This window comes from Neopelma chrysocephalum, unplaced genomic scaffold (genome assembly GCF_003984885.1).
Source record: "Neopelma chrysocephalum unplaced genomic scaffold, ASM398488v2 Primary Assembly neopelma1_104, whole genome shotgun sequence".
Classification (NCBI taxonomy): domain Eukaryota; kingdom Metazoa; phylum Chordata; class Aves; order Passeriformes; family Pipridae; genus Neopelma; species Neopelma chrysocephalum.
Window position 1 is genome coordinate 30,335 of NW_020897768.1, and position 25,150 is coordinate 55,484.

A 25,150-nucleotide genomic window follows, 5' to 3' on the forward strand; every position below is an offset into this window, starting at 1 on the left:
GAAAGAGCAAGACTCGAGCCAGTAGTTCTTCTTCAAGAGTAACTTTATTCTGGGCAGGACACTTGACACAGAAGGAGTGAAACAAACATTTAGAATGTTTTTGACAAAAACACTGAATAAACAAGAACCATTATTTCTTCACTCACTTTGACAATTCTACCCCCTCCTTCCACGTTAAGTTCTAAAATATTCTTTCAGTATATACTTTCCTCCTCACATTATAGAACATCCTACTCATATAAACAGCCATATAAGATACAGAAACACCATGGAAGTGGGTTTTCTGGCATGGGTTTGGTTTCTTGGCTAACATCATGGCACTTACACAATACTTTTAGGAAAATCTGGATTACAGAGGTGAATGAATCCACTGTCAGACTCCTTTATTTCCAACAGTCATTATTATTATACATTATATCCAAGCCTGAGAAAACCTAAACAGTACAATTCTAAAAACATTTTGCATAAAGATCCTGCTAAATATTAAAGCACAAAGTAGTAGGTTACGTATCATAAATTCTCAGATATGCTGCTTGTCCAGATTTCAGTATAACAAGGACCTCCATCTTTTCCATATCTGTATTGCACACTGAGATAACACAATAAAATACATAAACTCAGTCAGCTCCATCCTGCTCAGAAAGAACTTTTCCAAATTTAGTAGAAATTTGCTTAGTAAAGGATACAGGTGCTGCCATTACACTTAGTTAATTTTCTGTGCCACTAAGTTAAAACTGGCAGAATTGATGCTGAACATCAAGATTATTACCTTTTTTTCCAAAAATAAAGACTTTACCTTGGGAAAGGAGGAGATATGCCAAAATAAAAAAAGTACAACTTCTTTTTCTAATCTTTTTACTGGACTGACTAAAGCCTGAATGCTACAGTCAAAAAAAATCACTGCAGGTCTGATAAAGGATCAGAGATTACAGGCCAAGTTCACAGATTCATCCTGTGTTATTTGAATCTCTGAGTTGTCCCCACCCTTAGTGGAAAGACTCAGGCATTTCCAGAGCAGTAGTATGTTCTCAGGTGAGACAGATTTCTTTTGAGATGATTCTCACTTACCACAGGTCTAAAGAGTCAGCTCATAACAAAGGAGCTCACACTTACGTATGATGAATCCAAGCCTCAGCAGCCTGTTCTCATGACTTGTTCATCTCTTTCTCCTACTCGTAGAAAGTAAGTGTACAGACCAGACTAGTTAAATTGCCTACTTAGGTCTAGGGATACTTAGGGTAGGTTCAGGGTTTTCGTTCTTGAGACAGAGATAAAATAAATTAAATTATATGTAGACATAAATACAGATATTATTTCCACCAAGAGAAACAACTATCTTTCCAGTTCTAACATAAATATACATATTTCCCTTTCCACTCACCCACAGACACCATCAGCATATGCTTTAGAAACTGGCTGCTTTACTTTACTGCTAAGCATTGGCATCACTGCTTTGGGAGCAGTTAGGTATGGTTTGGAGTTATGCACTGGCTATGAATAACTGGCTATGCACAAATAACAGAGTAGAGGGACACGTAAGATGTCTTTGGCATGTGCAAGTCTTACATGCACACTTTTGCTCCCTCTTTGTCTTGTACTGTCTCACTGTGGACTGAGCCCATAAGAGCAAACAGTAACCAGTGCTCCCTGTGGTTCCCCCTGTAGCACTGAGCCAGCACCCTACTCCAGGGTACAGTTTCCTCGAAATCCCATCGGAAGGGATCCTTGAATTCTCCATAGGAAGCACTGAAAAGGCCAGAATGCATTCTCAGTCTCCAGTCCACAGCAGCTGCCCCTTGAGCGTGCTGGCAGATCCCATGGAGAGGATCTCACTGACACAGGAACTGTTCAGTTCCCACAAAACAGCTGGATGCTGAGAACCGTACCTGCTCTGATCCCTTAAGGCTGGATTTAAGTCTCATAAATAAAGAATCTGCCTTCACACAATGAGCTCAGAAAGATGAGAATTTCTGCACACTTCTGCAGGAAGATGCATCCTGTCATACTTCAGCTTTGGCGGCTGCTCCAAAACACAGCTCTAAAAGAGGTTCTCCAGCAGCACCGAACTGTTTATTTTCCTTCTGTGGAAGGAGGTGCAGGAAACAGCCAAATGCTGACTGTGACCTAAATGAATCTTCTGCTGACGGCTGGATTCTGGCACTCCTTTACAGAGCAGAATTAAACCACACTATGGGGCTATTTTCTTTTCTCTATAACCTGATACAACTCATACTCTCTCATAAACTGAATTAAACTGCACTTCATAGGGCTGTATCAGTTTCTGTGAAATCAACCAGAATTTTACATTTTCTTAACAGGACCAGGTAAGGTTCTATTTTTCCCTGTAGAGCCTGCAGGTCTAATTTATGGAAGCTTACATATTCTTCGCATTGTAAATGAATATGTATTGAAGTGAAGAAGAACTGAGTAAAAACTTAAGTAAGCTTAAACTGACTTATTTCCATTGGATTGTTTTGGGTGGTTGTTCTTGTTTTTTTTTTCCCAAAAGTGATTTAAGACAGTTGTGAAAAGTCAGCTGCATAGATATGTTTCCTTAAACTCTGTTGCTGTTGTATCGCTAATGTTATTTTCCTCTGAAACAAGTTTCATAATTGTTAATACTGTCTTAAATATGTCTTTAGATCTTATATTCACAACAAAAGAAAAAGAAGAAACAGAATCTGATTTTTCTCCTTAAAAATGATTGGAACATTTAAATGAATTTAACAGGGTAGATCCACATTCTATTTCATAGTGAACAATGCCAAGAAGCAACTCTGAAGCAGGAAAAAAGAGCACTGTGTCAGAAAACAGATCTACAGAAGGGTATTTACCCTCCACCAAACAAGAAGATTCCCCAGATTTGGTAAATTTGGATGTCAGTCCAACAAAAACCTTTTAAAGGCAAAAATAAATTTAAAAAGAAAGTGCCTCCCACTGACTTTCAGCAGTCTCAGTGACTGCAAAGGAAAGTTTAGACTGTTAGTCACTCACTCCTCTAATGCCAGTATGAAGCAAATGAACATAGAACAGAAGCATGGCATCGAGACATGGCATCACTGAAATTATACAGCTTCATTTAGCACATAAACTTCAGAAAATGTCTAATGAATGCCCCTTTCTCAGTACTTCTCTTCCACTGCAATATTGCACCACTTTGCTTTTTTTAGCCACTTCTATAAAAAAGTTCAATCTAATAAAAAAAAGTTAATTTTTTTAAAAGTTCATTATAAAAATTTATTCTATAAAAATGCCAAATCCCCTAAGCCATATATACAAAATGTATCAGTTTTATGAAAATAACTGGACTCAATTATATAACAAAATATTTTTATACAAAAAGGTACAAGGCTGCATTCAAATTAATGCAAATAAGTAAAAAACAACTCTTCAACATGTCTCATTCATAGAAGATCTGTCTCTTTTAAATGTACAGGTATATAAAACAGTATCGAATTGTCTCACGTTGGCCACCATTTTATGGGCCACACGCGCTGGTCAGAGAGCATTTCCACAGTCACCGGTGAGCGCCGTACTTCGCAGACCAGTCAACACGCCCATGGATCGGCTGAGCTGGTGGTGGGAGAGGCATTAATCTTGGGGAGCTTTTTGTGGGGGAACTGAAGGATGGCCATCCCAGATAGGGTCTGACTGACGTCAGAGAAGCAAAATCTAAAGGACAAAAGAAAGTTATGTGAGATAAAGGTTCAGTGAGAGCTCTCACACTGAACAGCAACTGGATGCAGGCCCAGATCCTTATTTCTTCAAGAAATAAGCCTCCTTTTTTATTAGAATTTGCTGATGTGAGACAGCAGTGGATCCAATGCCTTAAACCTTAGCAGACAAGGAGTATTTACATCATTGATTTGACAAGACTGAATTCTGTGCCACTCAGTTGGTTCACACCAACCTCTAGGTCCCACTGAAATATGCTGTAGATAAACCCAAACATTTAATAAACGAAGTAAAAATAAACCACATTCTTCTCTATATGAAATTCTGAAAGGTTATAAACAATAGCTCCGGTTAAAGCAAAGATATGTAGCTCAGTGCTGCATACATACAGCATGGATTACAGAGCAAGGGACCAAGAGAACTTTGGTACTATACTTACCAGAAGATGGATCCACAACTGGTGTTATCTGAACCCTCTGCCCAGCAGAACCTACTTCCTTCTTCAGAAATGAAGGGATACAACCACTAGTTAGACCGATTGATCCTATGGGCCCTGAAAGAAATGGCAAGGAACACCTGAGCTCAACACAATGGATCTCCCACATTATCAACAAAGCTGTGCACTGATGGGTCACGTTCAAGACCAGGCCTCATCACGGACTGAAGAAAACAAGAAGACACTAGAAATTAACTGAAGACACTAGAAATTCACAGCTCCTATATGTACCTGCATTCAGGAAGACTGTCAGCATCAGGCTGCATTACAGACAAACGGAAAACAGGTACAAATTGTACCTGTCAGGGAGATTTGCAATTCTCCCTGACATCTCAGCCTTTTCAAGGTTTCTCAAAGTTCTCAAAACTTAGCATTTTACTTAGAATTATTTTGTTTGACTTTCACCAACTGTGTCCTATGAATATATTCACTCTTGATTTCTACGCAGTGAAATATGGGGCTCTGGTGCTACACAAAGGTCTTACTGAAGCACAGTGAGAGCACAACTTAAAAATGTGGTACAGATTCACATTCCAAATTTGTAAAGCCAGCTACAAAACTTGTCCCTGAGATGAGCAGGAACAGATTTGACTGACCTGTCAAATGGATAAGCCACTGAAAATGGAAAAAACAATCTAGAGTCTAGAGTTGCAGCAGAGGGGGACACTAAACAAGTTAGCATGCACAGACCAGAGCCATTGCATATATGCCTATGATGTACTAGAGCAGTGGCAAAGCATATTGTGGGAAATGATGGTAATAAATAAAAAAGGGAAAAATCTAACGATATCCTATGCAGCTACAAAAGCAGCAAAAACTTGTAGAATAGCCAGGAATGAGATATGTACTACGTATATAAAGGTTCTCATGTAGTTTAGCTATTTACAACGTCCTCCCATCTTGAATCTTTAAAGAACAATTTTTTATTTAATTACATCAAAAATTTTAAGTTTCTTTTTTTTTTTAACCAGAGTTTCTAAAGCCCCAAAAGGTTTCTTTGGGCCAATATTCAATACAAATTTTCTCAATCAAGCATTTTCAAAATAAGTAGGGCACTGCAGAACTGTAACATCACATGAAAACCTGAAGCAAAGGTTTATTTAAAGAAACACACAGATACAATCTAGAAACATCAACATGTTTAAGTATATCTGGTAAGATCTAATGTAAAAATCTACAAATTAATTACTTCAAATCAAACAACAGTGATTAAATACCTGAAATACCAAATGCCCAAAAAACCTGAAGAAGAAAAATTGAAGAGTTTTGCTTTTTTTCTGAATTTTTTAAGCTACAATTATTTCATTATTTTAAACAACATCAATTAAAAGACATGATCATAGATTTTCTTCGCTTTATTCATGTAACAAGAGTGGATTTAGACCAGCTTCCTCCTCTATTGACAGTCATTTATGCACCAGCTGGGCTAAAATAATTTGGAAGCCAGAAAATATGACTTATGAAAACTGAAGAGGGAAACTGAAAGCAAGATTAAGTATTTCAAGCTGAACAGACCTAAACTGTCCAACCTTCTATGCGTGAGGTACTTCAAAACAGACTTTTGGGGATTCAGTAAAAGAAATGACTGTTTCAGTTTCAGGGAGTCTCCTAATCTAGGCAACAATGCTCATAACTGATTTTCTCAGAAAGAAAAGACAAGGTAGCAAGTACCTTCGGAGCTGACAATGTTTTAGAAATGGGTGACCCCAAAATACAGCTGTAGGGAATTTCAAAGACACCACTTATTATAATTTCTCAGAGTGTTAAGCCCAGCTACTTACCTGAATTCATCCTGTTAATACTTCCTCCCAAACCAGAAGTTTTGCCAGACAAACCAGAACTGGGCCATGGATTAGACGGAACAGACTCTTTGTTTGAAGTGGAGACTATGCTATTCCTTGTGCTTATTCCTATTGCAAAAAATGCAAAGATTATTATGCTGAAATCTCTGTAGCCACATAGGCTTGCATTCATTCCACCTGATGCACAATCTTACAGCAGATGTCCGGATCAACTTAAACAAAACCTTCTCCCTCTCAGTAACTCTCTGGGTTGCTTCTCATCCTCTCATCATCCAGGAATGCTATGACTAGGCACAGGCCCTAATCCTGCAAACATTACAGTGTAAATAGTTCCACTGGCATCAATGGCTGCTTATATCCCAGGACAGGATCCTTATTTACATCAAGGCCACAAATATTCTCAAATCACAGAAGGTGAACCTTGCTAAGTAAATGAAATCTACGCTTCCTATAAAAGCCTAATGACAAGATAAACTGAGAGCAAATAATGGCAATTCCATTTCTCATAGTACTGTACTCTTCTTTAGTGTCTCTACTGAAACCACTGATTGTGCAAACAGTTTGTAGTAGGGTTCATATGTCACCTATAATTTGCATTTAATATACATCCCATATTTAAACAGGGTATGTAACATGCAAGGATGCACTCAACTTATGATAAGGGAAAAGCAGGCTTGGGATCAATGTGTTTTACAATCTCCTCTAGTAAAACAAGTTTTAGCTACCAAAACTGTACTTAAGTGAGCCAATTTGAAAGTCAATTGTTTCAGGAAAAAAGACTGAGTTTGCAGTCACAATCCCTTCTGGTTTACTTAATTAATTTTGAAGTGTTAGTACAACAAGTGAATGAATAGCTAACACTGCCTTTATAAATAGAAATTACAAAAAAGAATACACTTATACACACCTCATTTTAACTACAGGCAGACATGTCTGCCTCCTGTACTTCATCCCAGACCAGCGCTGGTCTCAGTATGGCAGAGGTTATCATGAAGACAGCCATGTAATTCTCTATAGAGACACGGATCTACATTCTATTTAACTCCAAGCTACAGCAAAGCATATTCCCACTATTAGCCTGTTGTTCATGGTATTATACACTCATGACATAAATGTACCGGACTTTATTTTCCAGTGTAAAAGACCGGTTGTATCCTTCATAGGGAAACGGAATAATTTGGTACCAATGACCATTTCATACTGCTCTTGGAATTGCAGGAAGAAAAAGAAAGAAGTATGTTTTACTAACCAGGTAGGTACCTAGAATGTCTCAAGTAGTGTTGCTTTGCAGCAGAAACTCGCAATGTGGGAGTGTCCTGCCGTGAAAGGGTTGCATGGGAAGTTCGTGCACTGGCGCCAGAGCCTACAGCATCCAAAGGCTTCAGGTCCAAAATGCTTTCAAATCTATAATTCAAAAATTGCTACACTTAGTCCAATTTTTATACCACATGTTTATCCACAGTTGGCCTTCTCAACTCCATCCCATCTCCACAAATCATCTCCTTATACTGTGTTTGCTACACTACAAACACACAGACAACAGGGAATATTTTCAGCCATACAAGTGCCCCTGAAAATCAGATTTGCGTTTCTAGTTCCCTTATATTCTGCTTTTAAAGTTTTTTATAAATCACTCAGTAGGTTTTTCTCTACTCTGTACAATCCACGGAAACTGCAGCTTGGAGTCCTCCAAAACAGTTTATATGCATGGAGTATGTCAAAATGGTCCACAAGTGAAATATAAAGTATATATTCAAAGACTAACTTGGGGAGACTTAAACCAAGCATCATTTTCAGTGGGAAAAAAAAAGAACACGGAATTGTACAGATATATGTTTCTAGATCCATAGAATGCATGAAGAGCAACATTATTAAGAAAGAGGAAAAGACTAGAGAAATAGACCAAATAGCATATGGACATAAAAAAACCCTTACCTACAAAGAGTTTCATCATTCTGCCTCTTCTTGTTTTTCAAGTCCATTCTTATGATGGAAGAGCTGAAATCAAGGTCTTCCAAGTCATCCCAGTCTTCAGAACTCTTCACTGTCCTAGCAAGATGTCCCCATCTTCGCCTAGGTTTTGGCTTAAGGTCACCATTTATATTCTCAGACCCAGCAGATGTTTTCTGTTATAAAGATTGAAAAGAAACAAACCCACATGCTTAGAGCATAAACCAGGTGACAGGAACAAAGAGGACTTTTTTTCTCAGTAGTAGAGCTGTAACAATGCAATCCTCATCTTTCATTAAACATGCTAAGAACACATTATGTAGACCATATTATTACTTATCTTCTGCATCTCATCCTGTAATAAAGTATCTTGAACTGACAGAAGAAGAAATTTCTTGGGTCTCAAATCCGATTCTATTTATATTTCAATATGCACCTCCCAAACAACGCCCTTACGCTCAATTTTTACTTCTAGACCCATGCTGGGAGTACCAAACTGCATGCACATTTAGGTTTCCACAAGCCTGTGTCTAGACATTTATAAAATGTACTTCTCTTGCAGGAAAGCATAGGTACAAATTTGTGTCTCTTCAGTCATTTAGGCTCACCAGTACATTTCAACCTCATGTGACTCGTGGCCAGTGCAGACCCTATTTATGTCCAATCTCTCAGCAGCATTTGCTCTCGTCATCTGTTTTAAGAATCCAGTCTCCTTGCACAACCAACAGAAAGGGTTCTTATGCTGAAAGAAGAATCTCCTGTTTTCTATGTCCAGCATAGTCCAGAATGACTATTAATCCCAGTCAATAAACTGGATGCCTTACATGGATGAAGGCAATAGCCTCCTCCCCCTCATTTCAATTCTATTTACTTCAATACTTTTCTCTCTGGTATCAATCCCCTTAACCCTGTACTTCTTTTTTACTCATATGAAATCATAGTGTCATCCTTTAAGTGGTGCTCTAGAACAAAGGAAAGCATAAAACGGCTCTGAAATGAGATATCAGCTTCCCTGTTTTATAGCAACTGATTTATATGTCAACAGACTTCCAGTTTCTAGCAGAAAGTTGTAATTATTTTTTATTCCCGCTCACTGTCCTTTTAGTAAAAGTACAAGAACGTTGAAAGTGAACCAGAAAAAGAAACATAATTAGGAATAATCACGCAACATATCAGGAAACTTATCTTATGCTAGATGGACCTTTACCTGCTGAGGAACCTTATTGTGAATTGCAGGCAGAAGAACCTGGTTAGACTTGTCCTCCTGTAAGTAGTTACTGTGCTCAGTCCCAGAGTTGTCTCTCTTATATGGGTACACTGAGTGCTGAGAAGATTGGCTTTGTTGAAAAGGCCTTGATGAAATTCGGGCATGAGGTTTCGGTGGGGGCTGTACTGGAGGGACAGGCTTAATATGCAGAGATGATTTATTATGCAGTTCCTTTTGTCTTCCCAGTTCCTGAACACCCAGGGCATGTCCAACCTGGAAGTATGGGTATCGAAGTGCCTAAAAAGTAATGAAAATATTAGGCTTAGAAAACCAAAGTTTTTAATTTACCCCAGTTCTATCTCTCAGTTGAAATTTAGATTCCTTTTTTTCTAGGGTAGAAAACATCAGAAGACTCATCTCTCAGCACCAGATTTTAGAGAGCACAATCCACTTCAGAAAAATGATGCAATACTAGAAAAGTTTCCACAGATACCAAGTTATCAAATCCTCTGCGGACTTGCACAAAAGGCAAAGGTTCTGCAGAAGTAAGATACTTAACCAGGTATATGGCATCTTAAGGCATGTTTCATTATGTGCTGTCTCTTCATGTCTGTGTGCATGCACATGTGCAAACACACACACTATCATCACAGATTCAGCCAGCAAAACTCTAATGGCCCCAGAGACATGCCATATCTTCCATTCCCCAGTTCCAAGACTGAATCGAGTGAAAGAAACATAACCTTTATGAAAATTAGCCAAAAGACATGTTGGTAAAAATATTTTTATCCTGCCTTACAAGTAATTAAGGAGTTGTTAGTAAAGGCAAGTGATCTCTGCCTATCTTGCTGTTTCAGGTCTTCACTTCCCAAAGACCTCTCACTACAAAAAGCTTCTAAAAGCTCAGATTACTCACCATTTGCATGTTATTGTAAAACATTTGTTACTGCTCTTAATATAGCATTTTTTGCGTTTCATTACCTTTGAGAGTTCTTAATCTATTTCATTTTTTTAACTGCTTTAATTAGCTTTAAAGCTTTTAATTACAATTTATACTGAAGGTCTAATTGAATCACAAAGGTTCAGCTATGGTCCTATTGAAGTCAAGTCAGATTTGTATCCAGAATCACATCTGTTTTTCAAAAGGTGCTCTGCTTATTTAATTAGTTGGTTATTACCACAACAGTACTGGCTACCACCACCACCATCATCTGGTGCATGTGCAATACTGATGACCTGGGCAGTGCTTACATACAGGACGTTGGGACACATCTGCAGTGCACTTGAGCCAAGAGTGTCCAGCAAAAGCCAGCCTTATCCAGACAACACTGGGCTGGATGAGCAGAGTGAGGTAGACTGAAAGCTGGCTGAACGGCCAAGCCCAGAGAGTGGTGATCAGTGGAACAAAGTCTGGTTGGAGGCCAGGAAGTATCAGCGTATCCCAGAGGTTCAATATTGGGGCAAATACCGATGAACACCTCCATTAATTATGTTGATGGTGGCGCAGAGTGCACCCTCAGCAAGTCTGCTGATGACACAAAACTGGAAGGAGTGGCTGATACGCAAGATGGTCATGCTGCCATCTGTCAGGACTTCAAGGGGCTGGAGAAACAGGCTGACAGGAACTTCAAGTTAACAAGGGTAAATGCCAAGTTCTGCACCTGGGAAGGAATAATCCCATTCACCAGTACATGCTGGAATCAAACACCTGGAAAGCACCTTTGCAGAAAGGACCTGGTAGAAACCAAGTTGAACATGGGCTACCAGTATGCCCTTGCTGCAAATAAGGCTAACAGTATCCTGGGCTGCAAGAGCAGGAGTGTTGCCAGCAGGCTGAGAGTGGTGATCCTTCCCCTCTGATCCTTCCCTCCAGGTGAGGCCATGCCTGGAGTGCTGTGTTCAGTTTTGGGCTCCCCAGCAGAAGAGTGAGATGGACATAATAGAGAGAGTCCAGCAAAGGGCCACAAAGGTGATTAAGGGACTGAAGCATCTCACATATGAGGAAAGACTGAGAGAGCTGGGACAGTTCAGCCTGGAGAAGAGAAGGCTCATGGGGATCTTATCAAAGTATGCAAAAACTTGAAGATGCAAAGAAGATGAAGCAAGTCTCTTCTCAGGGGTGCCCAGTGACAATAGGCACAAACTGAAACACAGGACATTCCCTCTGAACATCAAGAAACAGTTTTTTACTGTGAGGGTGACTGAGCACTGGCACAGGTTGCCCAAGGCAAGGGGTTTGGATCAGATTCCTGTGATTCTGTGGCATGTATCAATAGCAATGAAGAACGGCATCAGAGCCTTCAGCCATATATGCTTCCTTCACTCTGCTGCTATTCACAGTGACTCGGTAATACTTAATTCAGGTGTATTTAGACATGCTGCAGTCACACCTTTGATCATTAAGCACACACCCCAAGCACTTAAGTTGCATGCAAAGGCTGATAACTCTCTTTTAATTACCAACCTTTGCCTTGCAAATTGTTCTTGGCTTCTGCTCTTCTCCCTTCTAAGAACTGCAGCCCCAAGCAACTGCTAAATGACTGTCTGTATACAGTGCCTTGCAGCGAAAGGAAACATCACGTGCACATGTAAGAAAAAGAAAACAAAATCAAACCTGACTAGCTGTTGGCCGCTTTTTGGGGTCCCACTGCAACATGTCTCTCATGAGCTGCACTGCTTCACTGCTTGCATTAGGTATGAGAGTTTTTAGGTTGTTAGGTACACATTGAGGCCAGCGAAAATTCATGGAAGCTGAAAGTTGGTAGCCTTCAGGCCAGTCGTTCTGGAAGAATGAGATTTCCAGTCACAGAAAAAGTTCAGCTCTAAAATATCAATGCTTAAGCACACCAGCATATATTCTCCTATCAGTAATAGACTGTGTACAGCTTACTCTAGACTGTATTGAAGATTTCACTGGGAATCATCACCGCAAACCTCTGGTGAGAGGTAAGTGTTGCTTTACACCTGACCAAGCAAATGGAATCAGCAGATAGGAGTCTTGCCACAATTCCAATTTTTAGCCTCTTAAACCACAGAGCAATGTGCAATGTGCAAGACTAAATGAAATTTCCACCTAATGAAATCAGTCTAAAGACTTTGTTCAGGGCTCTATTTCTCCTCCTCTAAAGGTCAGGTTTTATAGCATAATTAAATAATGCTTATTACACAGAAAATAGGTTTTAATTTAGTTTACTGTATCTGAGATCAATACCATAAATTAGCAGTAAGCAGGAAAATTTATTACTTTTATGCTTACTGCTACTGTGCCATGGTGCATTGTAGAACAGCTCTAGTATTATTGCAGTGTGGAATGTCACTTCAGCTACCTTCTTTGGCGTCCCCAAGACTTGGCAAATTTTGAATATAGTATCAATTTCACTGGCGCCTGGAAAGAGAGGTCTCAATGTGTAAACTTCTGCCATTATGCAACCAACAGCCCAAATATCTATTGGAGAACTATAGCTGGTGGATCTCAGAAGGACTTCAGGAGCCCTGTACCTGTAAGAAAAGGAAAAGAAGAAACAAATCCCATCAATGCAATTCAAACAGACATACACGAAACCACTCACCTCATCATTCTTTGCTGTTAAGAGCAAACATCCCTTAAAAAGCTCCTATCCTATATGTATGACTTTTTCTTTTTTTTTACTTAAAACCTACATAAGCTCCTGTAAGCTCTCTTCTGCCTGACATGCAGCAATCCCAGCATCTCATCTACCTTACCACCTCCCTCTTTGTTCCTGTGCTGCTGCTCTCTGTAGACTGTCTTGCACTAACTGAAGGTTTTCGAATTATGCCAAGCTTAAATAAAAGTTTCATAAAGAGGAGGCATCAAAAGTGGTATTACAACCAGCACAAATTCAATACTGTACTACTTTAAAGGGTTGATTGCAAGTTCCCACAATGTAGGTGAGTACTAGCACTTACCATCTTGTGGATACATAATCGGTGTATGGAGGTCTAGATCGGATTTCTCGGGCTAAACCAAAGTCTGCTATTTTCACAAGTTCTGGTCCCATGCAAAGCAGGTTTTCAGGTTTCAAGTCTCTGTGAAAGAACCCTAAAATTCAAATGAAATATTGATGTGATTGCAATGTCACCCACTGCTATAACCTTTATTTTCCACCTGGATTGTTTTGCTTTAGTTGTTAGCTTTGAAGCAGGAATAGCACCACATAGAGATCAAAGTGTTATGCGGTCAACAGAGCTGGTCAGTACAATGGTTATTCAGTCACACTGTGAAGAACAGTATACACAAGTTGACTATCTTAAAACAATTCAGAGCATTCAGTCAAGATAGCTCCCTTTCAAGTGACACTTCCTTAACATAAAAAAATTTACACCATTTAATGTTAGTTTCATTCTAACCGAAAACTGTCCAATGAAGATATCAATACATTACATAAAATGGTATTTTAAACAGAATTAAACAAATTTTAAACAAATTAAAACAAGGGTTTTTTTCACTTTGAATTTCTTTTTAAATCTGAGAACATAACAACCTGCAAGCACTCAGCTATTCGTCATCCTATCAGAGGATCTCAGTAGGGTTTTTTTAGTGTTCCCTGCATTCAGCAAAACCTGATCACAAATGAGCATTTGGCAAGAGCTCTTCCAATACAAATGAGAGACCAGGACTAGAATATCACTGACTTCTGCCTCTGAAATTTGCTTCCACCATTAGCCTGGAAAATTCATCCTTGTGCTTCTTTCTTGCAGGCCTCTGAGACCACCATTTTCTATACACAGCTCCCTTTGTAGCACCTTAGCAGAGCTCTACAACCTCATTTTCAGAGACGCTCCAACATGCTTATTTTTTCCATGGCTTTGAATATGCTCCTACAGAGAATTCGCATGGGATGTGTCTACATTGCCCGGTATAACTATATTAAGTTTTGTTTGTTACAGTAATGTATGACAGCATTGAATACACAGTGCTGTAGATATCTACTAACCAGCAGACTGTGTCCTTCCTACGGATATTAGGTAGATGTTCTGGTGCCAGCTAGAACTACTGCCTCTTTAGGGAAGGTACTAGACAGAGCAATCAAGGCTGTGCTTGGCATTTAGTACAATCACTTCTGTATTCGCTGCACAGACATGCAATGCACTGATAGAATGCTTGTGAGGCAATTTAATTCATGGCAAACTTGTAAAAAGAGCAATCAATTGTGTATTCAAATATGAATGGATGTTTAAGAGTTTGAATAGATAAAGAACATAAAAAGTTTATTTGACAGGCATTTCTATGCCATACAGGAGCAGAACAAAGACATATGGAGAGGGAAAAAAGTTCATGTGATTTTCTTGAAAACTGTGGCAGAGAGAGTCTTGGGACCTCCATTCTTACACTGTCAGCCACAAGACCATCAAGACCATCCTGTCAGGCTTGCCATGCATTTACAGATGTTTTTAACTATGGATTTGCAACATCTTGACAGAAATACCAGTCTAGTGTGTAGCAGGTCTGTGAACAAAAAAAGGTATTCTGAAAAGTTGTGATCCATTTGACAATTTATTAAAAAAGATAGATTAGATTTTTGCAAATCAATCACAGTATTTTTCTATTTTTACATATTATATATATCACTAGAATAGACTGGAATTTATAGTTTGGTTTCAGCAGAGTATCCAACTGCCATTAAATGAGTGAAAAAAGCTTATTAGATTGAAAATTTTTTGCAAAACAGAGTTAAATGTGTTCTTCAAGAGAACTGAAATGCTGGTCCTACAAGCCTTTCACTTCCAGGACTTTGGCCACTGATGTTAGCTCTCTTCTGATAAACCAGAGAGCTGCCCAGCAACAGACACTACAGTGTATTTAGCAGGTAGAATTGCAGAGGTCAGCAAAACATGGTGAGGAAGCTATCAATAATATAAGGTGTTCATTTCAGGGGGTTTTTTATTAGTAAAGTGGGCCTTGTTACTACTGGCTGGTACACCAGTTACAGCTTTTATCATTACTGTAAAAATTAGTTGGAATGCCATGCAACAAAAGCTGTTTGTCACTCAGACTTTATTACTTTAAGTGCATCTTACAGAGAACGTGTTTTATTCGGTATCTGTCTGTAGTTTGAGAAAAGAGTAACTTCTTTATTCTCAATCTCAGGGGGCCTCCAAATCTATCACAAAATTTGTCCATTGACATCAGACAAGTTTGAGTGATCAGCTGCCAGTCTGAGAAAGCAGAAACCTACAGAAAAGGAACTGAGCAAACCTCCAGATGAAAGTATCAGGCAACTATAAAATATAGATATTCTCAGTAATCTGAACCTCTCATATAGTGCCATTCTTTTGATCATTCCTGTTCTTGAAGTTAATAGTTTAATTGTTAGTGTATTCATTAAAACACTTCCATAAACACTATATGTCTCTAATTCAAAATGTTTACAGGTAAAACATAACCTACCATGCTTATGGATAAATGCAAGCCCTTGCAGGATCTGATACATAATATTCCTAACTGTAGACTCAGGGAACAGTTTGTTTCTGTGGAATAAAAGGGAAGAAATAAATATTAATGATTGAAGTATCTTATGCTATGAACCAAAGATAAAAGGTAACAGTGACAATAAAACTGCTAGATATATTTTAAGCACTCTCATGTAGTTTATTTCTCCAACAGAATTTATACATATTTGCAGAACTGCCAAATGATATTATACTAACACTATGTGTCATGTTAAGACTATGAGATACACTGAAAATCAGGATGTGGTTGGCTTTCTAGGCTGCAAGAACACATTGCAGGGTCATACTGAGGTCTCATCCACCCACACCCACAAGTGCCGGGTCCTGCACTTTGGCCACAACAACCCCATGCAGCGCTACAGGCTGGGCACAGAGTGGCTGGAGAGCAGCCAGACAGAAAGGGACCTGGGAGTTTGGATTGACAGGAAGCTGAACATGAGCCAGCAGTGTGCCCAGGTGGCCAAGAAGGCCAATGGCATCCTGGCCTGGATCAGGAACAGTGTGGCCAACAGGTCCAAGGAAGTGATTCTTCCCCTGTACTCAGTGCTGATGAGGCCACACCTGGAGTACTGTGTCCAGTTCTGGGCCCCTCAGTTCAGGAAGGATATTGAGGTCCTGGAGCAGGTCCAGAGGAGGGCAACTAGGCTGGTGAAGGGACTCAAGCACAAGGCCTATGAGGAGAGGCTGAGGGAGCTGGGGCTGTTCAGCCTGGAGAAGAGGAGGCTCAGGGGAGACCTCATCACTCTCTACAACTACCTGAAAGGAGGTTGTAGCCAGGTGGGGGTTGGTCTCTTCTCCCAGGCAACTATCAGCAAGACAAGAGGACATGGTCTCAAGTTGTGCCAGGGGAGGTTTAGGTTAGATATTAGAAAGAATTTCTTTACAGAGAGGGTGATCAGACATTGGAATGGGCTGCCCAGGGAAGTAGTGGATTCTCCGTCCCTGGAGGTTTTTAAAAAGAGACTGGATGTGGCACTTAGTGCCATGGTCTAGTAACCGCAGAGGTAGTGGATCAAGGGTTGGACTTGATGATCTCGGAGGTCCCTTCCAACCCAGCTGATTCTATGAAATAAAACCTGACTATCACATATTTCAGAAGCAAGATCAGTTACTAGAGATTTCCGTATTTGCCCTTCTTTTTTAATTACAGCAGAAAGCCTTACCTCCTCTACAGTCCCTTCAACCAAGACTGGCAATTTAACTAAGAATTAAGCAAATAAATCACATTCCTAAAGGTTTGAGTTATACAATGTCTAACAAATCCAAGCCCTAGCTAAACTGTAGAGAATATTATGCAGAGTGCATTTTCCGAAACATCTGCCCTTTTTGTTTTCAGGAGACAGGATATCAAGCACTTCTAAGAAATTCCTAAAGATAATTGGTTTCTGTGTTAAACACTTGAGCTATTTCCTCAAAGTTCATTATATCATATAATTAAAAATTAGCATCCGTATACAACCTATTTAATTCATGTTGTTCTACACCTGTGCATGCATAGTAGGTATTTCTATGCTTAAAAAAGTATTTTATGCAATATTCACAGAGATATGTTACAACAATAACCTTACTTTGTTAAATCAAGGAAGATCACTGTCATCTACCAGGCTGATAACTATGGTCCATAGAGAGAAAATGGCCTCCTCAGAGAATTAGTCAAAGCAGGGAACTATTTTGCCCCCAGTTATCCTCTGGAGGATGTTATAACGGCCTAAAGGCTAGAATTAAGACTTTATTAATGCTCCAGCAAATCCAAAAGAGCTAGATTTTATTCAGAATGCTGACAAATGAAACGGGCTGTATGTGGACATGTCAGCTTAAATTGCAAGGAAAATCCAAAATTTGATCCCTCTGGATTACTGTTTCAACCTCTTTTCATTTATTAATTTATTTGAGGAAGCCATAGAAGAAAGGTGGTGAAACCACTCTCTTACAGAAAAAGCATGGTTGGAGTACCTACGTAGAAGTCAGAAGTTCTAGGTTCAATGCTTCCTCAGTGTAAGGGCTGTTAAAAGTCCACAGTTCCTAACTCTCAAAAGAGCACCCTACTTACCTGCCAGGCTAATCTGGGAAGAGACATTGGAAACTCTCATTAAACTGGATGGGATATGCTCAAAAGTGACAGCCACAGCTCCTACTGCAGCATGCAGCTTTAAGCCATAGTGATCTAACCCTCAACAAATGATCCAAAGTCCTTTCAACAGTAAAAGGGGTGCTAAAAGTACATTACACCAGTAATATATCAGGAATGGGTGATGCTGTTACATACCTTTCTTTCATCAACTGATAAAGATTTTCCTTCATGTATTCAAACACAAAATACAGATGATCATTTTCCCTGATAACTTCTTTCAGCTTTACTACATTGGCGTGGTTTAATTTCTTCAAAGACTAAAAAAAAGACAAACAGGATTTTACAGGGGTCTTAATCTAATGACAAAAAACCTCACTTTATTTCAGTGATGCAGAAGAATTGACTTCAAAAACTTCAATATTTTAAATAATCAGACAGCTCTGAGAACAAGAACCAGATCTACAAGTATTACAGATACATTTACAGTCTACATATTAATTTAATGCTCTGGTCATTCAAAAGCCAGCTATCTGGTAACACTGTAGGCACCAAAACAATTGCATTTTCTCTGTAAGTAACTTCCTACCAGCAGAATTAACACTCTTCTTGCACCTGCACTGGCAATAGCCAGGTTAGAATCAAGACTAAATACAACCTTGGAAAGTCCTCCTTGGTATCGTGGATTAACCCTAGTGGGCAGCTGAACTTTTTCATCCCCCTAAATGGGATGGGGAAGACAATCAGAAGGGCAGAAAGTGAGACAACTCATGGGTTGAGATAGACTGTAATAGGTAAAGCAAAAGCTGAGCATGCAAGCAAAGCAAAATAAGGAATTAATTCACTGCTTGCTATGGGCAGGCAGGGGCTCAGCCACATCCAGGAGAGCAGGGCTCCATCACGTGTAACCGTGACTTGGGATATCAAACAGCATCACTCTGAATGCTTCCCTCTTCTCCTTCCCCCAGCTTTTGTTGCTGAGCACAATGGCACATGGAATGTCCCTTTGGTCAGTTGAGTTCAGGTGTCCTGGCTGTGTCCCCTCCCACCCTTTTGCCCACCTTCAGCCTACTTGCTGGCAGGAAAGCATGAAAAGCAGAGAAGGCCTGAGGTTCTGCAATCACTGCTCAGCAATAACCAAAACATACATGTTTTGCCAAGACTGTTTTGGTCACAAATCCAAAACACAGACCCAAGCTGCTATGAAGAAAATTAACTCTACCCCAGCCAAAACTAGCAAATGTGGATCTTCATTCTCCCTTCTTTTTAGATTTTCAGTGTATTCAAGATTCATTTTTGCTGCAGGAACACAGTACCAATATGTGGTACTGTAAGAAAAGTGACCTACGTTTTCTGCATGTTTTCAACAGTGGACTAGAAATTAAGGAAGTCTTTAGAACATACCCCTAAAGTTTTGCTGGCATCAGAATTTCATGTTAAATGTCTGCCCTCAAGCCAACTATAGAAAAACAACTGCATGTACAAAAGTTAATGCTGTGAAAAGGGCACTTGTTCTCAAGCTCGAAAAACAAACACCCATCAACTCCTGGTGTTGTGACAGGAACGCTCGCACTCACACACTGCTCACTGCAAGGAGGAGGCAGCTCTCCACAACCAAATGATGTTCTGTAGAATTACAGAAATTTAATAAGCATTTTTATAAGACTTAAAGACATTCCGTTCAAATGCAGACTCAGGAATCAGAACTGCAACATCAAATGCCACAGCTTATGTTGGGGGGAGTTTTTGATAAACAGGAAGAATTTGATGTTATCCCAAAATGTTACAAGGATCATATAATTTGAAATCAACCATTGAACGAAATAAGTACCTTAACCTCTCGAAGGTTCATGCATTCCTCCCAGGAATAAAACTTTCTCTTCATTCTACAAGCAGAGGAGAAAATAACAATTAACGCACAGCTAACATCAGCTTGTCTCAGACCTGTAAGTCTCATTACATCTTAATAATTCATCAAAGTATAAGGTGTTAGCTCCTTTGTCAAAAAGCTTCACAAGGTACACTTGAATAGAATTACTAGAACACACACTCAAATAGAATTACACTTGATTAGTAATTACTATTACAGAGGATTGCCTTTTTCTGTATGTATATATCTATATCTATATATCTTGCTGAAAATAACTGAGAGCCTTCGACAAGTCAGGGCATGCTATTTTTCTTTCCAGTATACAATGTGGTGGAGTAGAGTCTGACTGTAAAAAGAATGAGGGTAGTTGCAACAGTTACAAACAACTCAAAGGACAGTTTTGAAACAAATCAGATGAAGATCCAATCACTTCACTGGGTCTTCAATTTTATCATACTCTCCTTGCTCCTCTTCTCTATATTTTGATTTTCTCTGTAATTTTAATACTTTTCCCCTCTAAGCTGTATTTCCTGTGTATTTTCTGTGTCCACTGCTCCCCATGTTTCTCCCTCCCTTGCAAGGTGCATCTATCACCTGGACTGCTTTTCAAATTCTGCCTTTCCTTTCAAGCTTATAAGCAACTCTGCTCTAACAGAAACAAACTGTGTGGCAGATCTGCTTTCTCCTAAGACAGAATATAACTCTGAACATACTATTTGCGTATAATGTATGGTCTTGTCTGTTCATACACATTTTGATTACGACTCAGTTCTTTTAAATGAAATTCTACACTTCAGGACCAGCAAGAGAAAGGTTGACACACACACACACACACACACACAGAGAGAGGAGAGCTCAGATTAAAACTTAGAAAAATACTCACCTGCTTAGAGTGTGGATTCAGATGGAGTTAGGCATCCTTTGAGCCTTTTCCAGGTTTACGAATAATTCAGTATTACTTAATATTGTAGCAAGTTTCCAGTTTTAAATCAGTTCTTACAATTAGAATAGTTTAAGAACTACAAGCCCTTCATGTCATGAAGGAGTCTGAATTATTTTTTTGTTAAGCAGTGTTTCTGCAATTACTGTCTTGTGTGTTCAGCCACCAGTCCACTTCTGTTCTTAATAATGGCCTGGCATTAACATGTAAACTAACAGAATACCATCTTCTGGTTTGTTCTGAATTTTCTGAGAATCTCCCACGTTGCGAAATGAAAATGAAAGGTGCCTCTGACAAGGTTTGATACAGGAAAAATATTCTCAGCACAGGGGATTTAGAAAAGTTGATAAAGCCAGCTATTGACTGTTCATACAAAACAGCATTGTAATGAAAGCTCTTTCGATAAGTATGACTCTGGGTCACGGTCGGTATTTCAGGAAGGTGCCTGCAATTCTTTACAGCTGTCTCTTACCACAGCTAGGACAAATAAGCCATTTACAAACTAGGATCCCTGCTAAAGCAGCAGAGAAAATTAAATTAATTTCTCAAGGAAGTTCAAGAAAATCTTAAGATGAACAGATGTAATAGCATATAAAGATACAGATAATGGACAATGAGATCCATTGTGTTTATTATCATTGCAGTATTAACATTACTTTGAAAATTAGACCATGAAATGTATGATCCACATAAGCAGCAGCAAAAAGGCTGCAGATTCCAAAGTAGCATTGCAGAATACTGTAAATAATATACAAAATACATGTTTGACTGCACATAGTAGCAGAGCACTATTATGAGCCTATATATCTCACCCTCTTTATCTTCTGCTGGGGCTTTGGAGGATACAAGGAACTTGAGTTTTGCATGCTGCCCCAATACAACTCCATATACAAAAGCTGCATGGAATGTGAAGTACTCAATCCAGTATGACCAAGTTGATGAGGACCTAGAAAGGAAAAACCTGGACTATCTACAGTCAAGTAACGTATGAAAATACTTACTTTTTAATGGCTATTAGCTCTCCAGATTCAATGCTTCTCCCTAGGAGGACAGAGCCGTAGGTCCCGTCACCAAGCTGTCTGATAGTTGTGTACCTATTCATGATGAGGATACTTTAGCTGCAACTGCATTTCAGTCCTTAGTGTTTCTTGTGTTTCTCCTCCGACTGTAACCAGTTCTTTCTGTGGCAGCATAAATATAGAGCACTCAGGACAGTGTGAACAGTTGCAGGGATCATGTTTTCAAGACTTAGCCTTTGGTCTGAAAGCACAGAACATAATCCATTTGATTTCTGTACCCTTCCAAGATTGCTTGTTTGCAGACTCCACCCTCCTCCAAGAGACAGTCCTTGTTAGCTATACACAAACACTCGCCGTGGTTTCTCACCAGAAAAGGCCAGCCAGAACGTTGACATAACGTTCCCCAAAGCCAGTCTTATGGTACTAAGGTATGTATGGTACTAAGGCCGTAAAGGTACTTTACAGCAAGCTTGCGGGCAGCCCTAATGTGAGCCACTATTACTAAAAGCAGAGGATAAAGTCTCACAGCTTGGAGAAAATAGTCTGCTATCAAAAAAAAAAAAAAGAAGCCTTACAGTAAGATAAGAGGGAATCTGTTTTAGACAAACTATCAGACATGTAAGTCACCATCTCACAAGTCATACTGCCATCAGTTTAACCAATTTCCTGACTTTCCATAAGGTCCTATGCTAGAGGGTCCAGACATATGCATTCTCTTAAATAAAGTGTTCAGAGGAAGAGTATTATATTCATGTCAGGTAAGACTAAATGTATTTAACTCCAGTAGCCCTACGTCTGAATCAGTCTGTAGAAGTAGTGGTTACATCAGATTATCTATTGGATTTCTTGTCCTGGCATTTCATGTACCAAAAAAAACATAGAAGAGTTTGAGTCAGATGGGACTTTAAAAGATCATCCAACACCCCTGCCATGGGCACGGACACCTTCCAGTATCCTGGTTGCTCAAAGCCCCATCCAGCCTGGCCTTGAACCCTTCCAAGGAGAGAGTATTCACAGCTTCTCTCCTCCTCGTTTAATGTAACTGTTGCTGATATTTCCTATACTACAGTTTAGAGCAAATGCCATCTATTCTATGTAAATTAACCACACATTTGGAATAAAAAAGAATTCCCCTGCAATGAGGGTTTTGTCCCTGCATTCTCTTTTTCTCCATCTCTAAGCAGGCAGCAATATTCATGGCTGGTGACTTCTGCCTTCTGTAAACTGTATTTTAAGTACCTTTTCATAATTTTTTTTGTAGCAGTCTTATATCTCTCCTCCATTCTGCCTTATTTCACAAAGCCACATTATGATTTTAAAAGTAATGGAATTATGTTGCTGGAATTCTTAACTGATATCAGTACAGAGCCACAATCCTGTAGATGTAAGATGATGTGAACATCCCTTGTTTTGAGTCTTCTAAGCCTATTAGCCTCACTAATACTGATACAGGGGAAAAAATAAGAAACACGATGTTAATAAGCCTTTTGACAATTTTACACATCGTGTATGAAAAAGAAACAGCATGTCTCTATCTCAGACACTGTGGTGTCTCAGACAGGCAGGAGGAATTTCTGTCTAGCAGAACCTGTTTCTCTCCATACAATACTAGAGAAAACTATGACTGAGCACCCTAGAGACATAGTCCCACATTTTGTACTACTTGCCAAGGAACACAGAGCCTGTCTGTAAGAAAGGCACTTTGGGGTACCACTTTCTTTTTGGCTGGTTTTCAGGCTGTGCACCTGCATAGCATAAAGCCGTTTTTAGGCAATGGTCTGCATCCAGGTTAAAAAGGTTTAACCTTGTTACTCCATCTGGTCAATGACTGGATGACAACTCAGAAGCCTTTGCTCCTGAGCCTTTATTCAGATCCTCAGCAAAAAATTTCAAACGACAACAAAGCCTAGCATGTTCTCCTAGTCAGCAAAGGTAATATTTATTAATAGCCAAACAAATACTATTATATAGTAATTTCAAATCAACAGGGATGATGGGACTTGTGGACTTTTCAGCACATATTCCCCTAATGATAAAGTTCTGAAATTGTAATCATAACAGATATGATGGCTTACAATTCAGAGAACGTTATGCTGTCCCTGGCCTATCATTCACATATCCCTTCCAGGGGACTGCGAGTGAAGAGTGGAGGAGTACCTTTGCCTTGGGTTTGATAACTACAGCAAACCTAAATATGTATAACACTACTAGCACATGATATTGCTTGTAATAATCACCAATGGCTCTCATGGATAGATTGTTTGTCTGATATCTCTTGAACAGATAAAGTGGCAAACATAATTGCCTATTCCTTACTGAGGATACTAATTTAAACTCCTCTCCTTTCCACAGCCACCAATTTTCACAGAACTTGTAAGAATCCAGCTCTGGTGTCAAATGTGACCAAAACAGTCAAATTAATTGAAGTATTTTTGAGGCATAAAGGGGAGGCAAAGACCCCAGAGAGCAAAAAACAATCTGTCAGAGATTTCAGTGAGGAATGCATGTTAAAGCCAGGATGCACAGAAGTTAACATAGCTCCTATGGAAGCACAAATCCACCTATACAAAAACCCACTGAACAAAACCTAAATAAAGTCTTCTTTGGTTAACTGAATCATCACCATTTCTTGTTGAGCTTAATAGCAAAGTTGTTGCACTGAAATCACTGTGAAGGCCACGAATCTCTAACATGCAGTTTGCACAGCTACAACATGTATAATCTAGTCTAGATTCCGGTCTAGAACTACAATGTATGCAAATTCACATCATTACAGGATATAAACTGCAAAAATATCTTGGAGTGTGTTGATACTAAAGAGTAAAATGTAAAAACCTTTATTTTCACCATATTGTAACACCGTGTTCAGACTGTACCTCAACTTTCTTCCCCGCAGAAATCAGCCAGCAAAGCACCTTTAGCAGCAAGCCTAATTCAATGTATGGAGACCTCTTTCTGACTCTATGTACAACTCAAACTTATGATTTCGTTAAAGTACCCTTTAAATAAGTATCCGCTCCCGTTTGAAGGGCTCAAGCGCTGAGAACTGAAAGCGAAACTGTCTCACTCTGCCACAGCTGAGAAACACAAACAGTAAACAATCATCATGTGTCTTTTTAAACTTGTCCTGTGCTCTGGCAATAACCCGAAGGCGTTACTAGCAGGATGCACAGAGAAAGGCGCGGCTCGAACAGGATGCACAGAGAAAGGCGCGGCTCAAAGCCGCGGGTGTCCATCGGTGCGGTCCCAGCGGCTGCCGTGTTTGTTAGAGAGAGCTCTGGGACTGCTCCATGAGCTGCACACGCAGGCGGGAGCCGCGGGCGGCATCAGCCCGGAGGCAGACGCGCGATGACGGGGAGGCGAGCGGTGGCTCCGGCCCAGTCTCGGCTCCGGCCCGGCCTCCGCGCTGCGGCGGCGCCCGATCCCCCGTTCCCATCCCTCGCCGTGCGGGAACGCGGGTCCCCGGCCCCGCTATGCCCGTGCCCGGCGGGACTCACCGCGGACGCGTCTCCCTGCTGCGGCCCAGACCGGCCTGCGGAGAGGCCCCGAATGGCGGCGCCGCGGCCCCGCCGCTCCGCGGAGCAGCTGCGGCCCAGGGCGCCTCTCGCTCGGCCCATGGCGCGGCCCCGGCCCGGCCCCCCGCGCCCCCGGC

At 40.1% G+C, this 25,150-nt stretch overlaps 1 protein-coding gene across 6 annotated transcripts in view; it reads right to left on the reverse strand.

The window, feature by feature from the left end:
- Window positions 1–27: 27 nt before the first annotated feature.
- The window catches only part of ICK (intestinal cell kinase), a 27,827-nt gene continuing 2,704 nt past the window's right edge, over window positions 28–25,150 (reverse strand). The window contains exons 1-14 of one of the 6 annotated variants that reach the window (XM_027696037.1): window positions 24,996–25,120; window positions 21,481–21,739; window positions 19,501–19,555; window positions 17,868–17,989; window positions 15,540–15,619; window positions 13,058–13,190; window positions 12,457–12,628; window positions 11,745–11,912; window positions 9,131–9,427; window positions 7,909–8,099; window positions 7,223–7,377; window positions 5,953–6,081; window positions 4,115–4,228; window positions 28–3,672 (exon numbers count right to left, since the gene is read on the reverse strand). In XM_027696037.1, coding sequence (XP_027551838.1) covers window positions 3,518–3,672; window positions 4,115–4,228; window positions 5,953–6,081; window positions 7,223–7,377; window positions 7,909–8,099; window positions 9,131–9,427; window positions 11,745–11,912; window positions 12,457–12,628; window positions 13,058–13,190; window positions 15,540–15,619; window positions 17,868–17,989; window positions 19,501–19,555; window positions 21,481–21,581 — 1,872 coding nt within the window. In that variant the 5' untranslated portion in view covers window positions 21,582–21,739; window positions 24,996–25,120 and the 3' untranslated portion in view covers window positions 28–3,517. Of the gene's footprint in view, window positions 3,673–4,114; window positions 4,229–5,952; window positions 6,082–7,222; window positions 7,378–7,908; window positions 8,100–9,130; window positions 9,428–11,744; window positions 11,913–12,456; window positions 12,629–13,057; window positions 13,191–15,539; window positions 15,620–17,867; window positions 17,990–19,500; window positions 19,556–21,476; window positions 24,762–24,995; window positions 25,121–25,150 lie in introns of those variants that run through there. The other 5 variants (XM_027696041.1, XM_027696040.1, XM_027696039.1 and 2 more) reach the window with 5 other exon arrangements.